Below are 24,191 nucleotides of genomic sequence, written 5' to 3'. Positions count from 1 at the left end.
TTTTGGAATCGTGCGGCCTACTTTTTGCAGCAACACAGTTAAAAAAGCGACTCTATCATTAGAAAGAAAAAAGAGGACATAACGCGAGTGTCTTCAGTAGTTTCTTCAGACACTTTATTGATTGATTATTTAAGCGATGAAGAATGATTAATTTCTTTGATGACATGCCAGAACTCTCCCCTTCCGAAGGAAAAATGGAAGAAAAATCCTTTTTATTCAGAGGCCTTTCCTGAAGTCATGTTGAATACAAAGGGAATAATTAGATCTCTTGCATAGGAACAGAGAACTAAGGACTTTCTAACAATGAAAAGGAGACTAAATGAAAGTTAAAAACATCTAAACTCGTATGCCACAATGAGTCTTATTCTATGACCTTAGATAATTCCTTTCATTAGTAATGAGCAACATGACTTTTTTCCTGCGTCATAACCAGCTTCCTAACGTTTAACTTCTTTTCTGTTAACTGGTACAGAGAGTAAAGACTAAAGGTTTCAGCATTATCTTAAAGTCAGTGTGCTATACCAGATATACTCTACATATCTTGATAAACTGTTACATTTTTTAGACTCTAAAAGTACATCAAACTTTTTCCTATTACACAGATATGCTTTTGCCTTTGAAATTAAAGGAACAAATAAGGCTCCGTTCTAAGATAATAAAACGAGAATTTTATTTGACATTTCATCATTTGACATTATATTTCAAACTTGACATTAAACAGTACGTCCATCAATATCTTTGATCCAATAATTGAATCCTTGTGTTTGCGCAAGATTTCTGGGATCACCACAGGGCAAACATTGCAACTCGCTACAAAGAAATGTATGGCGAAAGGTTGTTTCGACCTCCAAAATAACGATTTTGGAGAGAAATTGTTGCTTTTTCGCCACTATTTCATCAGAAATGGATGTTGATGTTGTTGATACAAGGGCAGTGTAAGTTTTTGTTTGAATAACCATGAAATAAGTAGTAAAATCTACCGATTAAGCGCAAGGTTTATTGTCAAATTGACATAGTGTGGCCTCGAAATTTAGAAATATTAGCTATAAATCTGATATATATCACCGACAAAAAACTCAATAAAGCCCTTGTAGTGTTTTTGACCTGTGGTACTACTTCTTGCTTTTTTCTGGGCTTGGTAGTACAGAAAGAGCGCTACGACAGCTGCCTCTAAACCTTTGGATTTTTCTTAAACCATCAACTTGAGCAAGGGATTTCCTTATGTTCTTCATCGCTTATTTCATCTTTCCAAAGAGCAACAGCTCGGTAAAAATAATTTTCCTTCTCCGCTGACAACGCTGACTTCTCTCCTTTGAGGAGTATTAGAAGAAATTTCTTACACTTGTTGTTCTGTTGTCTCTTTCTTTATTCATTCTTGAGTGATTATGCTGGTTACCAGCTTATGAAGGTGATTCTCACTAAGCTGTCAATCCTCCTGCATCGTCATCAATTTTCACTTGGCTAGCGAATCACGTTAAGTCACAAGAAACAGTTCCTGCATATTTAGTATGTACCTTTGAGATGTTTACGCGTTACAAAATGATTTACAATCTTAAATTTCTTAGTCTTGCAGTCAAGGATGGGCAAAACAAAAACAATATTGACAACATAAAAATTATAATGGACTTACCGACAGAATTAGAATCATACTTAAAAAGATATCTTAAGAGAAAATAGCCTTCGAAGACTGTTACATAACAACGGAATAAACAGAAATTTCGTAGAGAAAGAGAGTACCCAAGGTACCGCCTCTAAAGGAGCTACGTGCTATTTGTATAAGTTACCTGATTATAAATTCAGTGGGGAAGATGAAAAGTACTAGTTGTTTGCATTCTATGTCACCTCTAAGAAAAGAGGTGTCGAACGTGTTGATTTAAAATTTAAGAACTATTTTCTTGATCGGGAATTCGACATGAATTTAACCGAAAAAACAAGAATAGTCAAAGAGGTTAAAAAGTATGAGAAAGATTATTTCTAGCAAATTCCTGTACGGGATCAATTTTTATAGGATAAAGTCATTTTTCTTCGTAATCAAACATCTTTTCGCAACATAATGGGAATATACCAATATCTAGCCGCAAATTGTAGTTTACATGGAAACATCTGTCTCCATGTCAAATTCACGATCACAATATGAAAGAGGTGACCGAAATTCTACCTGATAGATGAGACCGTCAAAAGGAGTAAGAAGTGATAGCTGGCTTACAATAATTTTTACTGAATGGCTTATGGTAATATATCAGTTATTTATAGTCATTTTCCAACACTAATATGAGCCCTAAGCACAACCTTTAGCCGCATATTTCCTTATAGCAACTTGCAATGTTTGTACCGTGGTGATCCTATTTCAAGTTTTTTTTTTACTTAAAAGCGGCTTAAGCACGATAATGTTACTATCATGAAGTCAGTTTTGTTTGATCAATGATGAAATTGAAAATTTCTTGTCAATCAGAGAATTGAGTCGTATTTTATTTCCCTAGTTAAGCCACTGTCAAGTACCGTTGCCACTTCATCCCAAACAACTCCCGTAGGTAAGTATTTTTTTTCTTATTTTCAACAAACTTTTAAAACTATTTCACCAAAATAGGACGTTCTTTGATGTTACTAAATAAATCGGAGTAAAATATGCAAGGTGAATTAAGAGAGTATGAATCTGGAACTCAGCGAAGACTCGTAACCAGTCGTAACACAGATTGTTTGTCAGTAAATCTGTGTCTATTCCCTAATTGCTTTTCATCTAGTACGCAAATATGCGATGATGCGAATCTTGGTAGGTGTCATACTGCGACTCAAAAGATCTCAATGAGCAAAAAGGCTGTAATTTCTTCACTATTAGGAGTGCCAAAATTACCATAATTACAGACGCAGAAAAATAGTCTCTTTTATTTCTGCAAGGACTCCGTTAAAGATTGGGTTTGATGGAGATTTTGTGACATATCACGCCGACTTTCTTCAAACACAATTTACTCATCCTAAAGTGGCACTGTGTAACTATTTTTCCTTTTTAAATTTGATTTTTGTTTTTGTTTTGCATTTTTTTGGGGGGATGTGCGGGGTGAACTATGGTATCCATTAAGGACACATTAGTACAATTGTAATGTGAACCTACTTAAACACAACAAACGGTTTTTATCGAGTATTAAAACACTGTAATAAGCTATCATCGTAACGTTTTCATGTTTATACTCGCTTTAAACATAAGAAGTAAACACAGTCTATCAGAATTAGTTTTTACGCAAGGATTATTCGACAAAGCTCAAGCTAAATTATTGTTGGATAGATCTAGCTACTTCTCTGCACTTTTCCTATATGAAGACTCTTTAAACGTTTTATAAAAGGACACGGCTATTCATCTTAAGCTTCAGAAAACACAGAAGTTTACCTGACAGCAACAATACAGGAGAATTGTAACAGACGTTTTGAAGTTGCTGCGAAATTCCCAGAAGTGGTGAGATAATTTCCTTTATGAAATACCGATACAAACTTCAACATGACGTTACGGTATAATTTAACCGACTGAAAGAACACTATTCTCTTATAAACCCAACTACTTTATTAAAATGTGGGTGATATTCTTACTAAGGAACGACTCTGAAAGGTAATATAGTAATTATCCATATTAAACTTAGTTAAGCCCTCTACAAACTCTGACTCAGCTCACCGCCGACAAAATCTCACAGCTATCTCCAAATCTCCCTGAACTGAACAATCTTCCTCAGTAGCTCTCTCTCGGTATAGCTTTCCAAACAGTCAGTTACTCCCGACACCAACAAATAACTGCAACTACATGAATGAGTCTTTATGTGCATTTACAAAGTATTCTAGAACATTCTGGAAGCACACATCAAAATTATTCTGGTAGTATTGCATCTTAAAGTGAACTAATAGGATGTTCTAGAATGTTCCATGGCATGCATGCCAGCATGATTGGGCATTTTAGATAATTATTTTTACAGTCACTATCCATAACAATAAAAAGTGAATGTTAGTCAATCTTCAATGAAATTCTTATTTTTCGGTCCATCATATGAGATTTTTAACACACGTCTTACTCCACAGAAATAGATTAATACCTTCAAATTTCCTTTAAGGCTTGTCAAGTTGCCCTTAGGTTTGGCTGCTCATCCGCCAATGCCTTAAAAACCAGGTACAGTACAGTTTGCATCTCACATTGAGCCAACAAAAGCCATCTAATATAAATATTTGTTCTAAGGGGGGAGGGGGGACTTCAGCATTTAAACTGGTTTTTCCGCTCTCGCAAGTCTTACTTAAGCAATAATGTACAGTGTAGACTTCAACAGAACGACATCAAATATAACTAGTTTTTTTATTCAGCTTAGTTTATTACATCAAAAATACTTCTTTGGCTAAATCATGATGTATTTTAACGCTTAAAAGTCACCAAAGTACAAATATATTTAATGTGTAACGGTGCTCTTTCTCCTCACCCCCTCCCCCCTACCTAGGTGTGGCAGTGTCGTTCTTGACTTCATGATGAGGTTCAATCAAAGTGTTATCGTAAGCAATGTTTTGACTTTCCTGTCGGATGCTGCAAGGAAAGACAACTTCGGAGTTTTTAAAGTCGATCAAGACTCCATAAAACAAGTTTTGATACCCACAGGTGGCTTGGAAAGTACAACGCAAGGTAAATATGACAAACGGGTTTGAATGGTCTTTCTAACTTTTCAAAAGTGTTTACATGTATCACTCTTTTGAAAAAGATGGACATTTTCTATTTGTATTCCGAATCGATTTTCTCTAAGGAACCATTTCTTTGAGAAACAGGCAAAGTCTGAGCCAAGTTTGTTATGACATTTTCAAAACGTTGTTGTTGTTGTTTTTATTCTATTAAACAAAATTTGTTTTTTCCAGATTACATAGGGAGAGAACGCCCTAATTTTTACCAGTACCTAGCCAATAAGAGTTTACCTTTTTAACGGTTACAGGCCGAACCCATGTAATGAGAGCGGTGTATCGAACAGGATCAGTACATTACCTCCTTAACATGTATAAAATGTATCCTTTAATCCATTTAGGTCCTGAGGAATGTAACTGCCCTTGTAACGACGTCTTGTTAAAAGCCATAATTGGGGTTCTTGCCTTCATAATCCTTCTCCTAATAACTTACATAATTTGGCTACACAGGAGAGGTAAGTAACAATGCATTATTCATGTTAAGAGGTTGGGGCGGCGAGATACATTAAACATAAGAGGAAATATTTGACTCACGTCCATATCACCTGTCTGTTTTTGTTTTCCCTTTTTCTAGACACAGCTGGGAAACAGAGGTAAGAATTTGCTGCCACTTGAATTCTGTCAATATAACGCACAATACATGGTACTATCTTAACATAAAATGTCGCTAAAACCAAAAAAATTCTCGGCTGTTTATAAATTTTTGTATGCTTTCTCAATTATAGGACCTATGAAGGTAAAAGAGGTGTTTACGAAGTAAGTCACAGCTAAGACATTAACGTCATGTCGATCTAATTTTACTTCTGCTCCCTCCAGGAAAATAAAAAATTTCAACTAGTTAAAGGGAAAAAAAGGCAGGAATTTGACTAAAACCGCAAATTAAATGGGTGACAGATACAATAAAATAGAGGAGGAAGTTTCACTCGATAGGACGTCTGTCGTGGGATTAAGTCCTTTACCAAGTTACTCGATAACCAACAGATCTGCACCAGGTTGATCGTTCCTCTTTAAATATTTGCTTTTGCTTTCATGGCCGTGTAATTCCACTAACCATGGGCAATGGTCATGTTGTAGGTTGTAGTTTTGGGGAATATGCCATAAACCTTAAAAGTTCCAATAGCCTGCAGGGAACAAAGTGCATGTTACTCTTAATGATAATAGAGAAAGAACATAAGCGTTTGTCTCACGCAAATGGGTAAACTGTTTTTATCGTCCGGTACGACTTTTTATCGAGACTTATTACAGTTATTTGTGTATACCTTAACTGTTATAATAATTTAATAGAATGAAATAGGTTTAGAAGATATCGAACCAAGTCAGCCCGATTCAAGCAAACTCACTCAGCCTCCTGCGGAATACATGGATCTTTTAGAAGCCGACAAAGATAATAGGAAAGCACAAAGTGATGGTCCAGATGATGCTTACGCGCCTCTTCATCCATTAACACGCTCTTGGGAAGTTCCAAGACATAACGTTACTATAGAAAAAGTCATTGGTAAAGGTGCTTTTGGTCAAGTTGCTAAAGGAACAGCTTTGGGACTTCGTGGGATGCCTGGAATGACCACAGTGGCTATAAAGATGCTTGAATGTGAGCACTAGCACTACTTCCAAAAACATTTTTACTGTTTTTTTAGGTTTTCATGATTTTGATTAAATATAATGGCAGTTTTAGCTGACAGTCATTCCGGAGACGTTTTCAGAACTCTTGTTGTTACTCCGACACTTTGCATGTCATTTCCGTTACTAATTTCCTCTCTACTTTTAACTCTGTAGCTAATGCTACTGAATCTGACAAGAGAGATTTGATGAAAGAACTTGAGACAATGAAACAGCTGAAACCACATCCTTACGTGATCAAACTTCTGGGATGTGTTACTGAGTCAGGTATGCTTTGGTTGTGGCGGTTTTATTTTTCGTGAGCATTTTCGTTACAATTAACTCCGTAAGACTATCTAGTCAGAAATAAACTTTGTTAAGGTTTTTGGGACAGCTCTTTTGGTACTGAGCCACTCTATCGGAATAAATCCGAGTACAAGAAATCTGTAAGCATAGTTGACCACACTAATTTTTTTTCTGAATTTTTTTCTGGGTTCACAAAGAGGAATCGAGCAAGTAGAGACAATGTTTGCGACTTAACTGACCAGTCTGCAGTCATATCGCTTGCTGATAGGCTATGATTGGTGCATACCCTCCTACGAGACCGTAACTTAATTTTCAAGCCGTTTTTCTTAATCCTTAAAGCATAGTGACCGTGTCTTTTCATTTAGCTTGCTTAATTTCTTCAGAACCGTTGTTGGTTTTGATTGAATATGTGCCTTTTGGGGATCTGCTGGGTTACCTGAGAAAGAGCCGTGGATTAAATGACACCTACTACAAAGACCCGGATATCAAACCGCAAACAAATCTGACGTCACAAGAGCTGGTGAAATTTGCTTGGCAAATTGCCGACGGAATGAGTTACTTGTCTTCAAAATTTGTGAGTTCAACAAAAAAAGAACAAGAAAACGAACAACAGTCAAAATTTAGTTAAAATATATCCTTGTGAGGCGTACCATCTTGGTGGGATCATTTTTTGATACAATGTAATTTCTTTAAACTTTTATGCCTGAGAGGTGCAAACGTATGCTTAAAGCCCAACGTTATCAATTATTTCTTTTCTTTTCTTAAGTTAGGTTCAGCTGTGATCGTTGTGCATCATCGCAGGTTACCTTATCCTCGACTTAAACTATTTTCGTTTCCTCTCATATCATTTTCGGTTGTTGATTTTCATTTACTACTTCAAAGATGATCTAAATAAAGCTTTCCAGGTTTGTTCTGTGTAGTTATAAACAGGAACGTTGGGCTTATTTTAACATGCTCAGCATAAACACGAGCGATATCAATTTAGTACCAAAACAGAGGAGGAGTGGGTTCCAAAAACTGCTCACACCACGGGATTCTGTCAACATCTTAATGAGACCGTTCCGCGAAATGTCTACGTTTTTAATTAACAAAGAAGTTGTTTTTCTCACCGCAAACGTTGTAGTGACAACTTACATTTTTTACCAACGAGAAAATTAGGAACACGCATGACATTATGTTTGCTAGATATTTCCATTTTGATATCCAAACCTTTTTCCGGTTATTTTTCCCTCTTTCTTTATTTTCACTTCTGTATTGTTAATTCTTTTCTAGATTATCCACCGAGACCTTGCAGCCCGTAATGTGTTGGTAGGAAGAAATGAAACATGTAAAGTAACAGATTTTGGGATGGCCAGAGATGTGCAGCAGGAAAATATTTATGAAAGAAAAACAAAGGTTATACAAAGATGAGAGGGTATTCGGTTACATGATATTCAGTATAATTATTCTCCACAATCCTTGTAGTGATAAATTCTCAATACACTTAAGAGTATAACACCAACTTTCGCTGAAATCTTTAGGGTCGTCTTCCAGTGAAATGGACAGCTTATGAGGCCTTGTTGTATGGTAAATATACCACCAAAAGTGACGTGTAAGTACATCTCAATATTTCCCTTAGCAATGATTTCTCTTAAACAATAAGGTATAGGCTAGGAATTGCCTGATTTGTCAAAAATAACATCACAGTTGTGTCATGTCTCCAATTATCTACCTTACGTATGTTTGCTTCGCTTCTTCGCAGATGGAGCTATGGAGTTGTCCTTTACGAGATTTTCACCATAGGTAACTGTTTGTGGAATTTGTTGATTCTTTGATGTTGGTTTAATTATAGGTTGTTTTATTAAGGAATTCCAAGTTATTTTGTGAAATTAATCATTACAATCTATTTAGACGGACAGAGGGGGCAGGTTTCTAAAAAATCTGTGGTGCTACGTCGGTGGGAGCGTCTAAAAGGGTGATTTAGTATTAACGGTTAAGAATATATGAAAGTCATATATTTGAACTGCGGATAGAAACGTGAATGAAAGTGATCCTCGCAGTAATGTGCACTACTTAGGCAGTAGTGAAAATAAGGCCTGAAAAAAAAATTCAGGCCTGTAGAGCGCTGCACCGGTATCGCAGAGGTCATGGGTTCAAATCCTGTACAGGCCTGAATTTTTTTCAGGCCTTATTTTCACTACTGCCTAAGTAGTGCACATTACTGCGAGGATCACTTTCATTCATGATTTAGTATTATCAAATGATTTGATAACTTAAATTGGCCTCCGTAAAGGTTTTCAAAGCTAACTTTCGAAACGTCATCTTTAAAACCTTTACGGTAGCCGATTTATGTTATGAGCTCAGGCAATATTTCTAAATTACCCTATTTGGATGGATATGGGCAAACCGGTCGATCTTTTCTACGTGAATCCATTCCCCGCCTAATGGAACAGGTGGTACAACATCGAAGTTTGTTTTCAAGTACAGTATGATTCACAAGTAATTATTTTTTTTCAGGTGGTTCGCCTTATCCACGCATGGATGGAAGAGAAATTGCAAACTTACTTCAGCAGGGATACAGAATGCCTAAACCACAACATGTGGATGATAAGTTGTAAGCTTACTTTCCTTTTTTCTGCTTAATCCATCAGAATCCGGGGCGCCTATCCTCCATAAAATGGTGGTCTTAATAAAGTTATATCAATTTCAGGTACCAGATCATGACGAGCTGCTGGCAAAATGACCCGGATGTAAGACCAACATTCAATGATTTAAGAGACCAGCTTAAAGACATGGAAACCGTGCACAAGGTGAGAATTGTTATGAACATAACACCTATGACTTTTCTTTCCTGTAAGAGAGAATGAAAGCTTAGCTGCGAGCACTCTCCAAATTGACAATGATTTATTCAGATGTCAGAACAGCACCCCATTAATCTCCACTTATTGTTATAATACGGGCTTCTTTTCTGTTGCGTCATTGAGGTTCTACGACAGGAATTGTTGAACATTATCTCTCCGGATGTTATTCTTCATTGAGTCTCGTGAAATAAGCTCATCAAAAATTTCGGATGACAACCGTTTATGCTGGTTGAATAAAAAAGGACTGGATAAATGAAAAAATTCACGGTAAAGTTGAAGTGAAACATCATATCTAAGCTGTACAGTTGTCAATAGAATACTTTCCCTGCTTCTAATATTATGAGCTTATTTTGATTACTTCTCATGACTTAAACGTGGAAACCATCCATTTTCACATTTTCCCCCCTCTTTTTTTCTATGCAGAGGCTGATCAACATGAAAATGTACGACAGGCAGTTGTATGCAAACGTCGAGGATTTACTAGTGTAGTCGAGCACAGATCGTCATTGTTTGATTGGCTGCTAGAGTGGTTTGCCATAACTGTTTAGGGTTTAGGTTTATTTTCAGTAACTTCCGTTTGACGTGAAATGTTATCAAAATTTGCGCTTTCACTGTCATTATATAATCTTTATTTATTCCTTAACATATGAAGTACAGCAAGCGTGCTCGTTCTAGAATATTGCGCCTTAGGTTCCCTAGCAAGCTTTATTGTGAAAGGTAGGCAGCCTTAGTGAAATTAGTCCATACGCCTTAATATCTATGTATTGTAACTATTCCCTAAAAAAAAGAATTCCATTTATTTAGATTGATGGAATCCCGCTCTGAACGCCACAGTTGTATGAAGTAATGATAAAAAAAAACCAACTGACTGAGTTCTTTTATGCCATTTAAAGCCAGCTGTTTATAAAATAGAGGTTTTATTATGCGATTTGATTTTCGAAGATATTCTTCATCTGTTTCTTCTGTAAGAGAAGTAAACAAAGAGCTAGATAGTTATTAACTTTGCCGATACTTACAGCTACACGTAGGTGTCAGAGCATTTTTTGAAACAGTATCTTCATACATGTTGTTTTTAGGAAAACAGTTGAAAAGTTCAGTCCCAGACTCAACCATACTGAATGTTCTAAAAGAATTTTGTCCCATTTCCCTCTGCCAGACAGGATAAGCACTCTTTTAATCATTCTCAATAAGTTTATTGATGCACAGTGATGTTCGTGGTACAATTTATTCACAGTCCACGATGGATCCTGATAACAATCATGTTTTTGAGCCTTTGAGTCTTGCACTATTATTTCACTTTCTACATTTTTTTCTCTCTAATGCCAAAAAGCAGCAAAACTTTTACCCTTAAAAAAGTTTAATTAATAATTTAATTAATTTAATTTAATACTCTATAAAAATTCACTTCCCATAATAACTTAAATGCAGGCTGCTTGATAATTGTTAAATAATGATCCTATTAATGATAAATGTTATACATATATATGTTCACAGTCTTCAAACCCTCTTGCCAATTTCCCAACTGAGGTGGTTGCTTGTGAGAAAATTGAAATCTGCAAATTGTCCAAATTCAAAACTAAATTCAGACAGAAATGAAAAAATTGAGATGGTGGACCTACATCATCTGTATCATTGTGTAAAAATATAGCAAGTTTACAATAAATGGTCCCTAGAAGAGAGTTGAGTGATTGTGTACTCAGTAATAATTCAGGATAATTTAAAATTACACTGTGGTAGCTCAAAGCAATTTTTCTGAGATTTCGCCTCTATTTCTGTGACTTGGTCTACCAACCCTTCTGTTCACTGATTACCTCTTCTGCTGGTTTGTCATGGAGGTCTAAAACATGGAAGAAATTAGAAACTTCCTCCGTCCTCCAGGCGAGAGTCCTTGTCACCATTGCAGCTAGATCTTCTTCATCAGATTCATCTGAGAAGACAAGACATGGGTGCAGGGCCGCGAAGACTGGGTCCCTCTTCTCTTCTCCACTTGCCACTTCGAGTCTCTTATCCAGTTTCTTAAAGGAAAATGTGAAGAAAGTATCATGACATTGAATAGTAATTAAATTCAAACCTTCCTAAATTTATTTAAAGACAAAAGCTGATATGATACTTGAGTGTTAAGGAGACTCCTACCAAACAGTATTCTTTGCGAGCATCATGTTCCCAAAACGAGAAAACCAAATAATTTAAATATTGAACTGAGTTACACTAGATATGCCCTTACCCTTTCAATTCTCTACGGCTTCTTATGCTCGCTCTGATACTGCTCATAAGTAAAATTTTTTTCCTGTCGTCTACGTTTCTTTGATGATGAGAAATTTTGAGAAACAGCGTCTGAGAGGAAAGATAGGATTGTCAGTTTTCAGGGCTGTAGTGAGCAAGGGGCAAGATAAAGCACTTGTCTCATCCAAATTTAACCCAAAGTTATTGACAAAATATGTTTGCTTGGCAAAACAATCTCCATTTGAACAAGATTAATTTCTCTTAAAAATTTCTTTATGAAAGTACTGTATGAGAAGCACTTGTCTTTGGCTTGTTCTTCTCTAAACATTTCTCTTGAGTTCTTGCATGCTTATAAATCTCAACAGAGCCTCTAAACAGGCTTCATAGTTTGGGGTGGCAAAGGAAATTAGCAAGTAGAGCAAGCCATAATCGACTCACTCAGCTGTTCAAAGGATAACATCAACAATACTGACATTTACTGCATAATATTACAAATTGTTAACATACCTAGAATTCTTCTTTCTGTACTGAGAGAATCATTTTGAATCTGATCTATTTCTTTCACTTCTTTCAAGATGGTGGCTAATACAGCTTGGACTGGTGGTTCATTTTCTTTGTGAGAAATTAAAATAATATGTTCATATCAATAGTATGACATTCAAACTGAGACAGACTAACTTCCGAGTCAGAATAGTATAAAACAAGTTCTCCATCTCGAGTATAGTGTCAGTTAAAAAAAAATTTCGTTCCAGACGTTTCGAACTTGGAAGTTAGCAGATGATGATTCGTTGATAAAGTTGCTTGGTATTTCTATCATATAGCGTCACCCTAACCAACAAATGAAAGCTAACCGGGAGCAAACAGCAGTGGAACTAGCCACACATGACCCAGGGTGGAGCTAACCGCAGGCAATCCTGGCCAAATTTCCAACTAAAAAAATTCAACTCAAAGTCCCAACAGAAATCCAACTCAAAATCCTAACTAGGAGGATACGCAACTTCAATGAAGCTAGGGAATAAGGTGTTCAGTGGAATCCACATTATTTAAATTGAATAGCACACCCAATTAAAAACCTCTCAAGCTGATGCTGTCTGAGCTGTTAAAAATTTGGCCAATCAGCATGAACCACAAAAGTGGTCATGCAAACAGAAAGAAAATGAAATCTACACAATCAGCCAGCTAACCCACCATCAATGAATTTCTTTGAGCATCCAAAGGAAGAAACTTCGAGCAAAGAAACATTTTTTTCACTTTTCAACACCTTTTTGTTTCTACACTAGCTAAAACTATATAAGCTCAAACATGATTTATTAAACTTAGGCTTACTTCTTGTCATCAGTGTTCTGTGAAAGGCCCAACTGTTTCATCTTCGAACGGATATAGTGCTATGAACGATTACAGTGCATTAAAATTAAAAAGTGAGGGTTCCTTGTATTTCCAACCTGAACAATAAAGAAATGATTATTAAAGATTTCTTGGCGCCTTTGAAAGAGGACACAAGCGGTCTGTGAAACGCAACAAATGAAACTAGTTTTCGAATTGTGTGGCTTACTTATGTCTGAAATATCGTTAAGGGAGACGGTCTCATTCTAAAACTTTGAACAAGGTACTAGTGGAAATAAATCTGGAGACGTTTTGAAAACGCTGAATTACTCTACCGAGTCTTATTCTACGGCCCAAGATAACCATTTTTAATAGCAGTGTGCAACATGACATTTTCCCGCCCAAATGCCGGCTTAGAAGTGATTCACTTCTTTGCGGTAAACTGCAACCAACATTAATACCAATGACAGGGTATTCTTAATCAACTGTATGTGTGACGTACTTAACATATGCTGACTAGTATTACATTAATTTTCTTCAGAAGGGCTTTTAAATTTTTGAGATTAAAGGGAAAAATGAAAACGTTGATTGTTTAGAAGAACACAAAGGTCTCCACCTTCATATTGACACGAGGATTGCACTAAAAGCATTTTTACTTTAGTTTGACGCTTAGTTTGTTCCTAGTGGTCATGGAGCTTTCTGTACATTTCTTACATTTTTCCGAGTTTTTAAAGATGATGATCCTATCAATAGTACTGAAGATAACGATTCTGATAACGATGATATCGAGAAATAGTATCATATCAAGAAATAGTACCATTTGTAGAATGTGTAATTTTTCATAAATCGGGACCTCCCTAAACCCAGTTAAGTAAGATAAATCTCCAGCTAAAATACTGCTTTTATTATCAAAGATTCATAATGCTTGAATCGTTGTTTACTCGACTGCACGGCCAGAAAATTGCGAAGCCCTGTGTTAAAAATTATAACAATTGTCACATTTAAAGCAAAATATTGTATTCCACAATACTTCGGAGTTCAGAGACAAATCAGCACTTAAAGATAACATTCACCGGGCAAAAAAATGCTCCAAAATTGGCGAAGTTCCCCTTTTGTCAGAAAATTCAGTTTTCATTTTCCATCCATAATTCAAATCGTGTTTGGGAATCGAGGTATTGCTCACTAGAGCGCTCTCTCCGTCGCTTTAAGGTTTAAAAGACCATCGCTTTTCAAATCGATTACCCTTCTATATATTTAATTTTTATTAGAGCTCCTAAAAGTCAATCTTAATCGGGATGGAACGGAAGAAATATCTCGAAAAACTCAAAACTCGCGGCCGAACTGGTTTAGAAGCTCGCAGTCAACTGCGGAGTAAAGTTTTCAATCTTGAAGCATTTGTCTGCTGACTTTATTAGCGTGCAAAATAGAATTATGAAGTACGCTTGCGCTATTGAATTTGGGTACTCGGATCTGTAAGCTAACATAAGTCGAGTTTTCGCTCGAGCATAGTATAGTATGTTTGGGAGACTTTTACTGAGATTATTCGTCAATGTTCGAGCTGAATTAGTCTCAGATGGAAGCACTTCTTAGAAGTTTTTCTGAATCTAAGCTCGTCGTGCTTTTAGTATTATAAAAGGAAACGGCTCCTCTTTCGCTCCTGAAGGCACAGAAGTTTACCTGACAGCGACAATTCAGGAGAGCTGTAGCAGACGTCCAGAAGTTGCTGCGAAATTTCCAGAGATGGTGAAATAATCATCTTTATCCCTATACTGGAGTTTATGGAATACTGCCATAAGATTCATAATAAACACTGAATCATAATCATTATTAACGAGATCATAGTTTTTCTGTTAAAAAGATGACACTTTAAACGTCCTTCAGTAATGTAACAGGTATTGGAAAATACATTTTTTCCTGTCATATTTCCTTTTTAAGCTTGTCAAATTGCCCTTAGGTTTGGGTGCTCATCTGCTAACACTATGAACACCAGATAAGGTTCAGTTTCTTTCTTAAATTGACCCAACAAAAGCTAACGAAAATCTGTGTTTTGGGAGAAAGGGTTAGTTAATGCAAAATCAGATAATCGACATTTGGCGAACATTTTTATAATGTAGAGCAATAGCTTAAACGGCATCAAATTAATTTCTATATTTTGGTTTATTTTATCAAAAATACTTCCTTGGTTACATTTTAATGTATTTTAGCGCCAAAAAGCCACCAAAGTACAAATATGTTAAATGGGTAATAGCACTCTCTCCCCCACCCCTTATCTATGCGTGGTAGTGTTGTTCTTGACTTCATGCGGATGAGGTTCAATCAAAGTATAGTCGTAAGCGATGCTTTGACTCTCTTGTCGGATGCTGCCAGGCAAGACCAATTTGGAGGTTTTAAAGTCAATCCAGACTCAATTAAACTAGTTTTAATATCCACAGATGGCTCGGAGAGCACAACGAAAGGTAGATATTACAAAGAAATTGTTAAATGTTTGCACGCATTCTTTCTAAAAATGGACTTTTTCTTATTGCACTCCGTATCTGTGTTATTAAACACCTCATTTCTGTAAGGGATATACTTCTGGCTAGTTGTTTTTGTTGTTGTCCTTGTTGTTGCTTTTGTTCAATTTCAACAAAATCTTGTTTTAGAAATTTTTATGGATAGAGTAGCACCTTGCTTTTCCCTAGCACCTAGCCAACCAGAGTTAACGTTTTTTTCGGTCACAAGCCTAGGCCATGTAATGAGAGCAGTATATCGATCAGAGTAAATGTTGTGTGAATGTTACTACATCAAGCTTTGTAAAGCGAATCATTTTAGGTCCTGAGGAATGTAACTGACCATCTAACAACATCTTGTTTGCCATAATTGGGGTTCTTGCCTTCACAATCCTTCTTCAAATGATTTACATAATCTGGCTACACAGGAAATGTAGGTAAAAAAATTCATAATCTATTTTAGAAGGTTTGGCTGCGAGACTCAGTATTAAACAAGAGCAAATTTTTGACCCCACATCCACATCATTTGTCTTTTTTCTCTTGTTCTTTTTCAGGCGCCGTAGTTAGACTGAGGTATGCAACAAATATGGTATCATTTCAACTTAAAATTCCGCTTAAAACTGATGAAATTCACAGCTGTTTACACATATTCGTATGCTTTGTCAATTGTAGGATTTCTGAAAAAAAAAGAGGTTTTTATGACGTAAGTTCCATCTGTGTCATTGAGGTCGTATTGGTGTGAGTAGAAGTTATGTAATCTTACTTTAATTCAGCTCTGTAGGAAAATAAGCGCTTGTAATAATTAAGAGAAAAAAAAGGAGGAACTTTACGAAAAACACATATTTAGTGGCGATCTCTGTACGAGCGGTCCAGGGTATTTCGCATCGGAAAAAAGTTTTCCCTCAAACTTTGCCCAATAAACTATCTTTGGTAACAAGTAAATAAAACCATATTAGTTTCTGGAAATACCTTAAAATAAAATTTTTAGAGCTCTCAAAAGTCAAAGCTGCTAAAGGCCCTTTTTTGACCTCTTGCAAAAGTTGAATAGCCCGGTCCTCGTATCACACCGCATGCAGCAAGAAATATTTTGTATTCTTAAGCTATGTAATATATAGGGTGTATAAAATGCATTGCAATTTTGATATTCGTTTATTCAGAGGCTCGTCATAATTTACTTAGAAACACTCGTTGGGCAGCTTTCTGAAATTGGTCAAAAGTACTCTTTCTTTCTTGGTTGATATTGCTCAAGCCCAGACCAGACCATTAAAAACTCCGCTTGATTTCTGCTAATAAGATGTTTGGCTGCAGAAAAATATAAAAACATCTTGCACTTATTGATTTTCTTCGCCGAGGTGACTTCAAACTTTTAGCGGTATTGCCAGCGTGACAGCCGATTATGCAAATTAGTTCATTGAGCAAACTCCGAACGTTTTATATGAGTAGCTCGATAAATCTTAGATTTTAACCATTTTAAATATAAAATACAGTAGGACAGAGCTTTAAGACCACACCGATTAATACTTTAAACATTTTAAAAGGCCAAAATTTGACAAATTTTATTATCTCGTGACGAAAGACATCAACATCGTATCGAATATCATAGTTTGACTAGCGCTCGCAAACTCTTTTTTAAAAATTTGGCTTCTGTTATTTCATATTTGAGTTCTGATAACTTACGCTATTCAAACCCGTATAAAAATTTCAAAACGAAACTACAGGATTCTATTTAGTGTAACCGGCGATAACAGCACACACTGAAATACACCGTGACCAGTGACTCTGTCACGTAATTCCATCGTAATTCCATCACGTAATTGTCCTGAATACTTCTCACGTCTAAATACAGCAGCGATTGCTCGGATTTCTAACTGAAAGGAAAAAAATGATATTTGGTCGTCACACCTGTCTGCATAACAGTCTCTGTTCATAACTTTGGAGAGTTCTTGTGAAAAAGGATATCGCATTCGCATAATGGGTGGACGTCATAACTAGATTTGCATAACAACTGCACTCCGAAATAATTTCCTCCATTTTTGCAAGAGGTGCTGCATTTGTATCTTGCACTTTGAGTGGGAGCTCAAAATGTTTGCACATGTGTCTTAGCATCTTGACTTTGAGGCTAGGCAACCTTGCTTCTCTTGCCAACGAGCACACATCATAGATATCAAACATTATTGTTTCAGTCCTATCTCATCCATTACTGTGTTCCTCGCGTCTCACAAACACTCTTCGTCTACATCAGACGCGGATGCCTCTATCAAGTGGTCGTCTTCGTCGTCTGCGTCGGTGGCATCATCCGATTCGTGTTGTATTTTAGATCGCTGTTTAAGGCACAATCTCGAGAAGAAACCCTGAATCTGTATGGTAGATAACCACTCTGTTCGATCGAACATTCTCTCTGCATCTATTGTGCAAGCAGTTCGCATATCCTTTGCTACTTTCTCTGGGTTTGGTTTCTGCCAGTGTCTCATCCGATTTCTGTGGAAAAATTGAAATTTTAATTTAACTGAATAAACTTTTCAGGCCCAGCATTAAACGCTATCCAAACTTGCAGGCCCTCTTGTGTAAAATCAAAGTTGTGTAAGTTGCTGAAATTGGCAATCTTGTTAATTTATAGGGTTGAGTTCTTTTCCTGGATTACGCACACTGACGCCGTCGTTCCCCTGACCGGTCTCTCTTTCAATGTGGTATGTATGTTTTTGGCAGAAACAGCATTATGGCTTTCGTTGCAGTATCTCCTGATTGACGCTTTTAACAGACACAGATTCCTGTTACAAATACTTTTTCCAGCCTGTGGCTAAGAATCGGATCGTACCTCACGAGTTCGATTCCCTGGCGATATCCGAGCTCTCGTAGAGATGATACCAGCTTACTGTTGTGATAGCAACCTGCTTCATCTGATCTTAGAGAGGCCTTTATTATTCCTGAATTTTGTAACTTTATGGTGGCAAAGAGATTTTCTAAGACTGACAGCACTGAAAACCAGTCTTGTTTACAGCTGTTAAGAAGGTGTACAAGGTGCTTTCTTCCTGTCTTACAACAACGCTATTCACATGCCAATTGATTCTCCTCTTGGCAAACCATTCTGCTTGCTTTTCCCGGAACTTCATCGCTATGAACTTCATTGTCCAGTCAACTATGATAAATGTTTCATCTCTGTTCAAAGTATCGACAATTTGCCGCTTGTACTGATCCTGGTTCTCGGCTCTTAGGATATGCCCTCTCCATTCAAAGACCTTAGCGGCAGCATTTTTTTGCTTCATACAGATAATCTTCCGCTTGAAACTTACCCAGTTGCATTGTGTACTCAGAAATAGCGCCTTTTACTTCTTCAAGAACACTCTTTTTTTTTTCTTCTCACAATCCTCACACTTCGTTGTGATTGTGACTGCATACTTTCTGAAAGTCAGTGTCACCAGCATCGCTCAGTGCAAAGACCCTACAGTGAACGGCACATTTGCTATCATCCCCTTTACAATGATTACGGTATGTAGTCTTCAATTACAACTTGCTCTCCTGAAGCCTCTTGCCAACTTCTTTGCACCAATCCTTTTCTGCTCCCAAGCGTTCCAATTCGTCTATAATTTGGAGAAATCCTTGAAACCATCCGCTCCCTCAGCTGCAGTATTCTCTAAACCTCTACAGAACGCCATACATCTTAGAAATGGCCTTTGATGTTTGCAAATTGACCGAATATGGGCTCTTTGCCCCTTTGGAATCGCTATCAGGGTGTGTCGTATACTGGCACGCTGAACTTTGGCGCCAGAACTTCCCATAAGTGTGCATATGCTTTGCGCAGACCCACATTTTAACTGAGTGTTCTACATCGAAAAGGCCAGCCCTTGCAAAGATAAGCTCTCCTTATGTGACACTCTGTTTTGACAAATGTATTAAGCAGAGATGACTCTCTATTGAGTCAGTACTCTGAGGCAAGTTAAACAAACCGGAAACTCCTCATGAGTCTCCGAATGAAGTTTCTGAGGAACGCGACTGAAAACAGGACTTCTTGTTACGAATACCGCTTCAAGAATTTGGTGCTGTTAATCACAAGCAAACCAGTACCGAAAGAGACATATGAATTACAGCTAATAAAATTACGCGCTTTACAACATAGATATAGCCAATTGTTGGAAAAGTGAGGTGACACGTAACGTAATAATTTATTTCCTCAGAAATCGCGGGGTCCTTTTCCACAAGAGCTCTATAGAGTTTTGAATAGAAACTTTCATAAAGACAGGTGTGCAGACAAAATTTCTTTTATTCTTGCCGGCCAGAATTCTGATCCAAAAGGCGATGTTATCGCTGCTTTATTACGAAGGGAGAAGCATTTCAGGATAAATACACAATTGAATAACGTGACAGTGGTCACGGTGTATTTCAGTGTGTGCTGTTATCGCCGGTTACACTAAATAGAATCCTGTGGTTTCGTTTTGAAATTTTCATACGGGTTTGAATAGCGTAAGTTATCAGAACTCAAATATGAAATAACAGAAGCCAAATTTTTAAAAAAGAGTTTGCGAGCGCTAGTCAAACTATGATATTCGATACGATGTTGATGTCTTTCGTCACGAGATAATAAAATTTGTCAAATTTTGGCCTTTTAAAATGTTTAAAGTATTAATCGGTGTGGTCTTAAAGCTCTGTCCTACTGTATTTTATATTTAAAATGGTTAAAATCTAAGATTTATCGAGCTACTCATATAAAACGTTCGGAGTTTGCTCAATGAACTAATTTGCATAATCGGCTGTCACGCTGGCAATACCGCTAAAAGTTTGAAGTCACCTCGGCGAAGAAAATCAATAAGTGCAAGATGTTTTTATATTTTTCTGCAGCCAAACATCTTATTAGCAGAAATCAAGCGGAGTTTTTAATGGTCTGGTCTGGACTTAAGCAATATCAACCAAGAAAGAAAGAGTACTTTTGACCAATTTCAGAAAACTGTCCAGCGAGTGTTTTTAAATAAATTATGACGAGCCTCTGAATAAACGAATATCAAAATTGCAATGCATTTTATACATCTTATATATCACATAGCTTAAGAATACAAAATATTTCTTGCTGCATGCGGTGTGATACGAGGACCGGGCTATTCAACTTTTGAAATTTTCGATATCGCAAGAGGTCAAAAAAGGGCCTTTAGCAGCTTTGACTTTTGAGAGCTCTAAAAATTTTATTTTATGGTATTTCCAGAAACTAATGTGGTTTTATTTACTTGTTACCAAAGATAGTTTATTGGGCAAAGTTTGAGGGAAAACTTTTTTCCGATGCGAAATACCCTGGACCGCTCTTACAGAGATCGCCACTTAAATAGGTGGCAGATACAATGCAATAAAGGAGGAAGTTTGACTCAATAGGGTCTTCGTCTCGGGATCATTTCCTTCAGCGAGCTGCTCGATGGATTTTCCTTCGGTTTTCCCTGGTTTAACTCCGTGGATTTACTTCATAGATCGCTAACGGGTCTGCACCCAGTTGATATTTTCTTTCTAGATAATTGTTTCCGCTAGTTAGGGAACTGAGTGCGGCAAGAGATTTTCGTGTGTGTATTTGGCAAAGAATTGTACCACCGATCGACAATCTGAGTGTTGCGGTTTGTAGCTTCGGTGACCATGCTATGAACGTCGATCTTCATTAGACATGAAAGTTTCAATGGCAGAGAACATTTCGTTAGTTATTCTTAGTAATGATAAAGAACAAAAGATTATAAACTGGTAAAAATCTCTTTTCAAGGAAGAAGATAATCGTCTCTCTGATGAAAATGGGTAAACTGATTTTACGGCTATGTAGATATGTAAGAAATGTGGATATGTGAATACCTTAACGGGTATGTTGATTTAGTAGAATGAACTAGAATCGGAAGATATCGAACCAAGTCAGCTCGAGTCAAAAAACCTCAGGCAGCCTCCTACGGAATACATGGATCGTACAGTCAGCAAAGATAATAGAAAAGCACAAAGTGCTGGTTCAGTTGTTGATTACACGCTTCTTCATCCATTCCTGGGAAGTTCCAAGACGTCACGTGAACATAGGAAAAAGATCCTTTGGTCAGGTTGCAAAGGGAACAGCATTAGGACTTCAAGGGAGGCCTGAAAGACCACAATAGCTATTAAAGTGCATGAAAGTGAGCCCCTGTACTGTAAATCGAATGACAGTCTTGGCTTGCAGTCGTTCAGGAAATGTTACCGAGCTACCGTGATTTTTCAGCTATTTGCCATTTCATAATTTATGTTGTGATTTCGAAATTATGCATATCATTTCCGTTAACCAAATTTTACTCTTTGTTTTTAACGCTCCAGCAAACGCTGCTGAATCGGACAAGAGAGATTTGATTAAAGAACTTGATACAATGAAGCGGCGGAAACCACATCCTTACATCATTAAACTTCTGGGATGTGTTACAGAATCTGGTACGCACTTTTTGCTTATGATTGACTCTGTAACGCTTGCTCGTCATGGATGATTTGCTTTAATGGAAAAGTCAGAGGTTCACAATTGAACACAACAAAAAAACCATCGCATAAGGTAGTTTTATCTTTTTTTAGCCAATATAGACGCTCCTGGAGTTACTGATAGATAGTGACCTAATGTTTGCCAATGAACAGACTATTCTGTTCTACGAACAGAAACGCTGGTTGTAAGGGAATATTTAGTTTGTACCTTCTTATGAGACCATCACATGGTTTTTCAGCTTTTCTGGTAAAACCACATCTTGTTTTCGTGAGTATTAAGCATGGTTGGGCCATTCATTTATGTTATTTATCGCCATTTTTTTAGAGAATAATAGATCATTTAAATTGTTGAATTTCCTCAGAACCGCTGTTGGTTTTGATTAAATATGTGCCTTTTGGGGATCTGCTGGGTTATCTGAGAAAGAGCCGTGGATTAAACGACATTTACTACAAAGACCCGGATATCAAACTGCAGACAAATCTGACGTAACAGCAGCTGACGAAATTTGCTTGGCAAATTGCCGATGGAATGAGTTACTTGTCTTCAAAATTTGTGAGTTAAAAGAGAATAAAAGAACAAACCACATTCAAAATTTAATTATGATATTGTTACGGGAAAATTTACTGATTTTCCCGTATGTGTTATTCGGAACATATTTATTCGTAAACTTTCACATTTAACCATTTCAAGTCCCTTCATTTTAATAAATCAAAAAATGCATAAAAAACCACAGTAGCTTTTGAATAGATTTTTGTTGTTACTCGCTTTCATCATATGCACCTGCTTGTCGGCACTTTTGTTATTTATTACATGGTTTTTTTTAGGTAAATATAAGTGTTAATGGTCTTTCTGGAAACATTGGTTTTCATGGTAGATAGCAGCTGAGTTTATACTCGTAAATTTAATTTCTTTTCATGCGATGGTTTCCAAACCAATCTTGTAGAAATAAGCAAAACTTTTAATTGCTTTTCCGTTTTTTATTTCCTGAGCTGCGCTACTGCAATTAAGATAGGTATTGTTTTCTATATCAGAGCTGTAAATTCGCACCTAGGTTTCCTACTTTAATGTCCTAGAGTTTATTGCATCCGTCTTTTTAATTTTGAGATACTTTCCGTCGTAGAAACAGATGGAATAATTAAGTAGTTTTCGTTTAACTTCAAAGAGACTTTTTCCGCTCCTTTGTGTCCTTATTCAAATATTGCGATTTTTGTAACAATAGCACTTCGCACAAGTTAGTTCTTAAGCAAGTACCTTGTACAGCTTTGATGATTACAAACTAGAGTATGCTAGAGGTCATGTCGCTTGTTGGTCTGACCTAGAATAAAAGTACTGTGGAACCAAAGATTGTCTTATCCTTGACGTCCGTATAAGCTCGCTCGAAGTAGATCTCCGTGTACCAGGAAATCGTGACGAGTTTCCGTTCTCGCTACCAAGTCGTCTCTACAGAGTTATTTTCCCCAGTTGTTATTGTGCCGTCCGCGAAGATTCAGTTTTCCAGTTAGCGGGCGAAAACCTATCGTCACAATATATCATCGTTAGGCGTATCGTGTTCATAGGATTATTCTTTGATACAATGTCATCTCTTTAAACGATTACGCCTGAGAGGAGCGAAGGTATTAATACCATCTGGTTTAGGTTATCATCTATTTCTTTTCTTAATTTTAAGTTACGTTACCAGGTTACCTTATCCTCGAATTAAACTGTTTTCATTTCTTCTCATATCATTTTCGGTTGCCAATTTTCGTTTACTTTTTCGAAGATGCTCGAAATAAAACTTTCCAGCTTTCTTCTGTGTAGACATTCTCAGGGAAGTGGAACTTATTTTAGCATGTTCACCATAAACATACCAATTTAGTACCAAAACAGAAGAGGAATGAGTTTCACACTACATTTCAATGAAATGTTTACGTTTTGAACTACACGTTTTCATCTACCATCTGAACCTTTTCCCATTTCTTTTTCCCCTGGTTACTTATTTTCGCTTCGGTATTTTTAATTCTTTTCTAGATCATCCACCGAGACCTTGCAGCCCGTAATGTGTTGGTAGGACAAAATGAAACACGTAAAGTAACAGATTTTGGGATGGCCAAAGATGTGCAGCAGGAAAATATTTATGAACGAGCTGGGCATTTTATGATTTTTCGGAAGAAAGAACCCCCTGGTTGTCTCATATCATTTCGATGTCTTCAATCATCTGCCTAACGTATGTTTGCTTCGCTTCTTCGCAGATGGAGCTATGGAGTTGTCCTTTACGAGATTTTCACCATAGGT

The 24,191-nt window shown here is 36.9% G+C and overlaps 1 protein-coding gene and 1 pseudogene across 1 annotated transcript; one reads left to right on the top strand and one right to left on the bottom strand.

The window, feature by feature from the left end:
- Nucleotides 1–6,228: 6,228 nt before the first annotated feature.
- LOC149043999 (tyrosine kinase receptor Cad96Ca-like) lies at nt 6,229–9,926 on the top strand. The gene is made up of 9 exons (XM_089209185.1): nt 6,229–6,283; nt 6,469–6,579; nt 6,981–7,171; nt 7,870–7,992; nt 8,118–8,188; nt 8,339–8,379; nt 9,094–9,190; nt 9,287–9,386; nt 9,861–9,926. The coding sequence occupies exons 1-9, from the start codon at nt 6,244–6,246 to the stop codon at nt 9,924–9,926; spliced, it is 840 nt and encodes a 279-aa protein (XP_089065311.1). The 5' UTR covers nt 6,229–6,243.
- A 1,249-nt stretch (nt 9,927–11,175) lies between these two features.
- LOC149043998 (uncharacterized) lies at nt 11,176–14,739 on the bottom strand (annotated as a pseudogene).
- Between the last annotated feature and the right edge of the window lie 9,452 nt (nt 14,740–24,191).

This window comes from Pocillopora damicornis, chromosome 6 (assembly GCF_964200805.1).
Source record: "Pocillopora damicornis chromosome 6, jaPocDami1.2, whole genome shotgun sequence".
Classification (NCBI taxonomy): Eukaryota; Metazoa; Cnidaria; class Anthozoa; order Scleractinia; family Pocilloporidae; genus Pocillopora; species Pocillopora damicornis.
The sequence above is the reverse complement of the archived record's forward strand: the minus strand, read 5'-3'. Positions and strand labels throughout refer to the sequence as shown.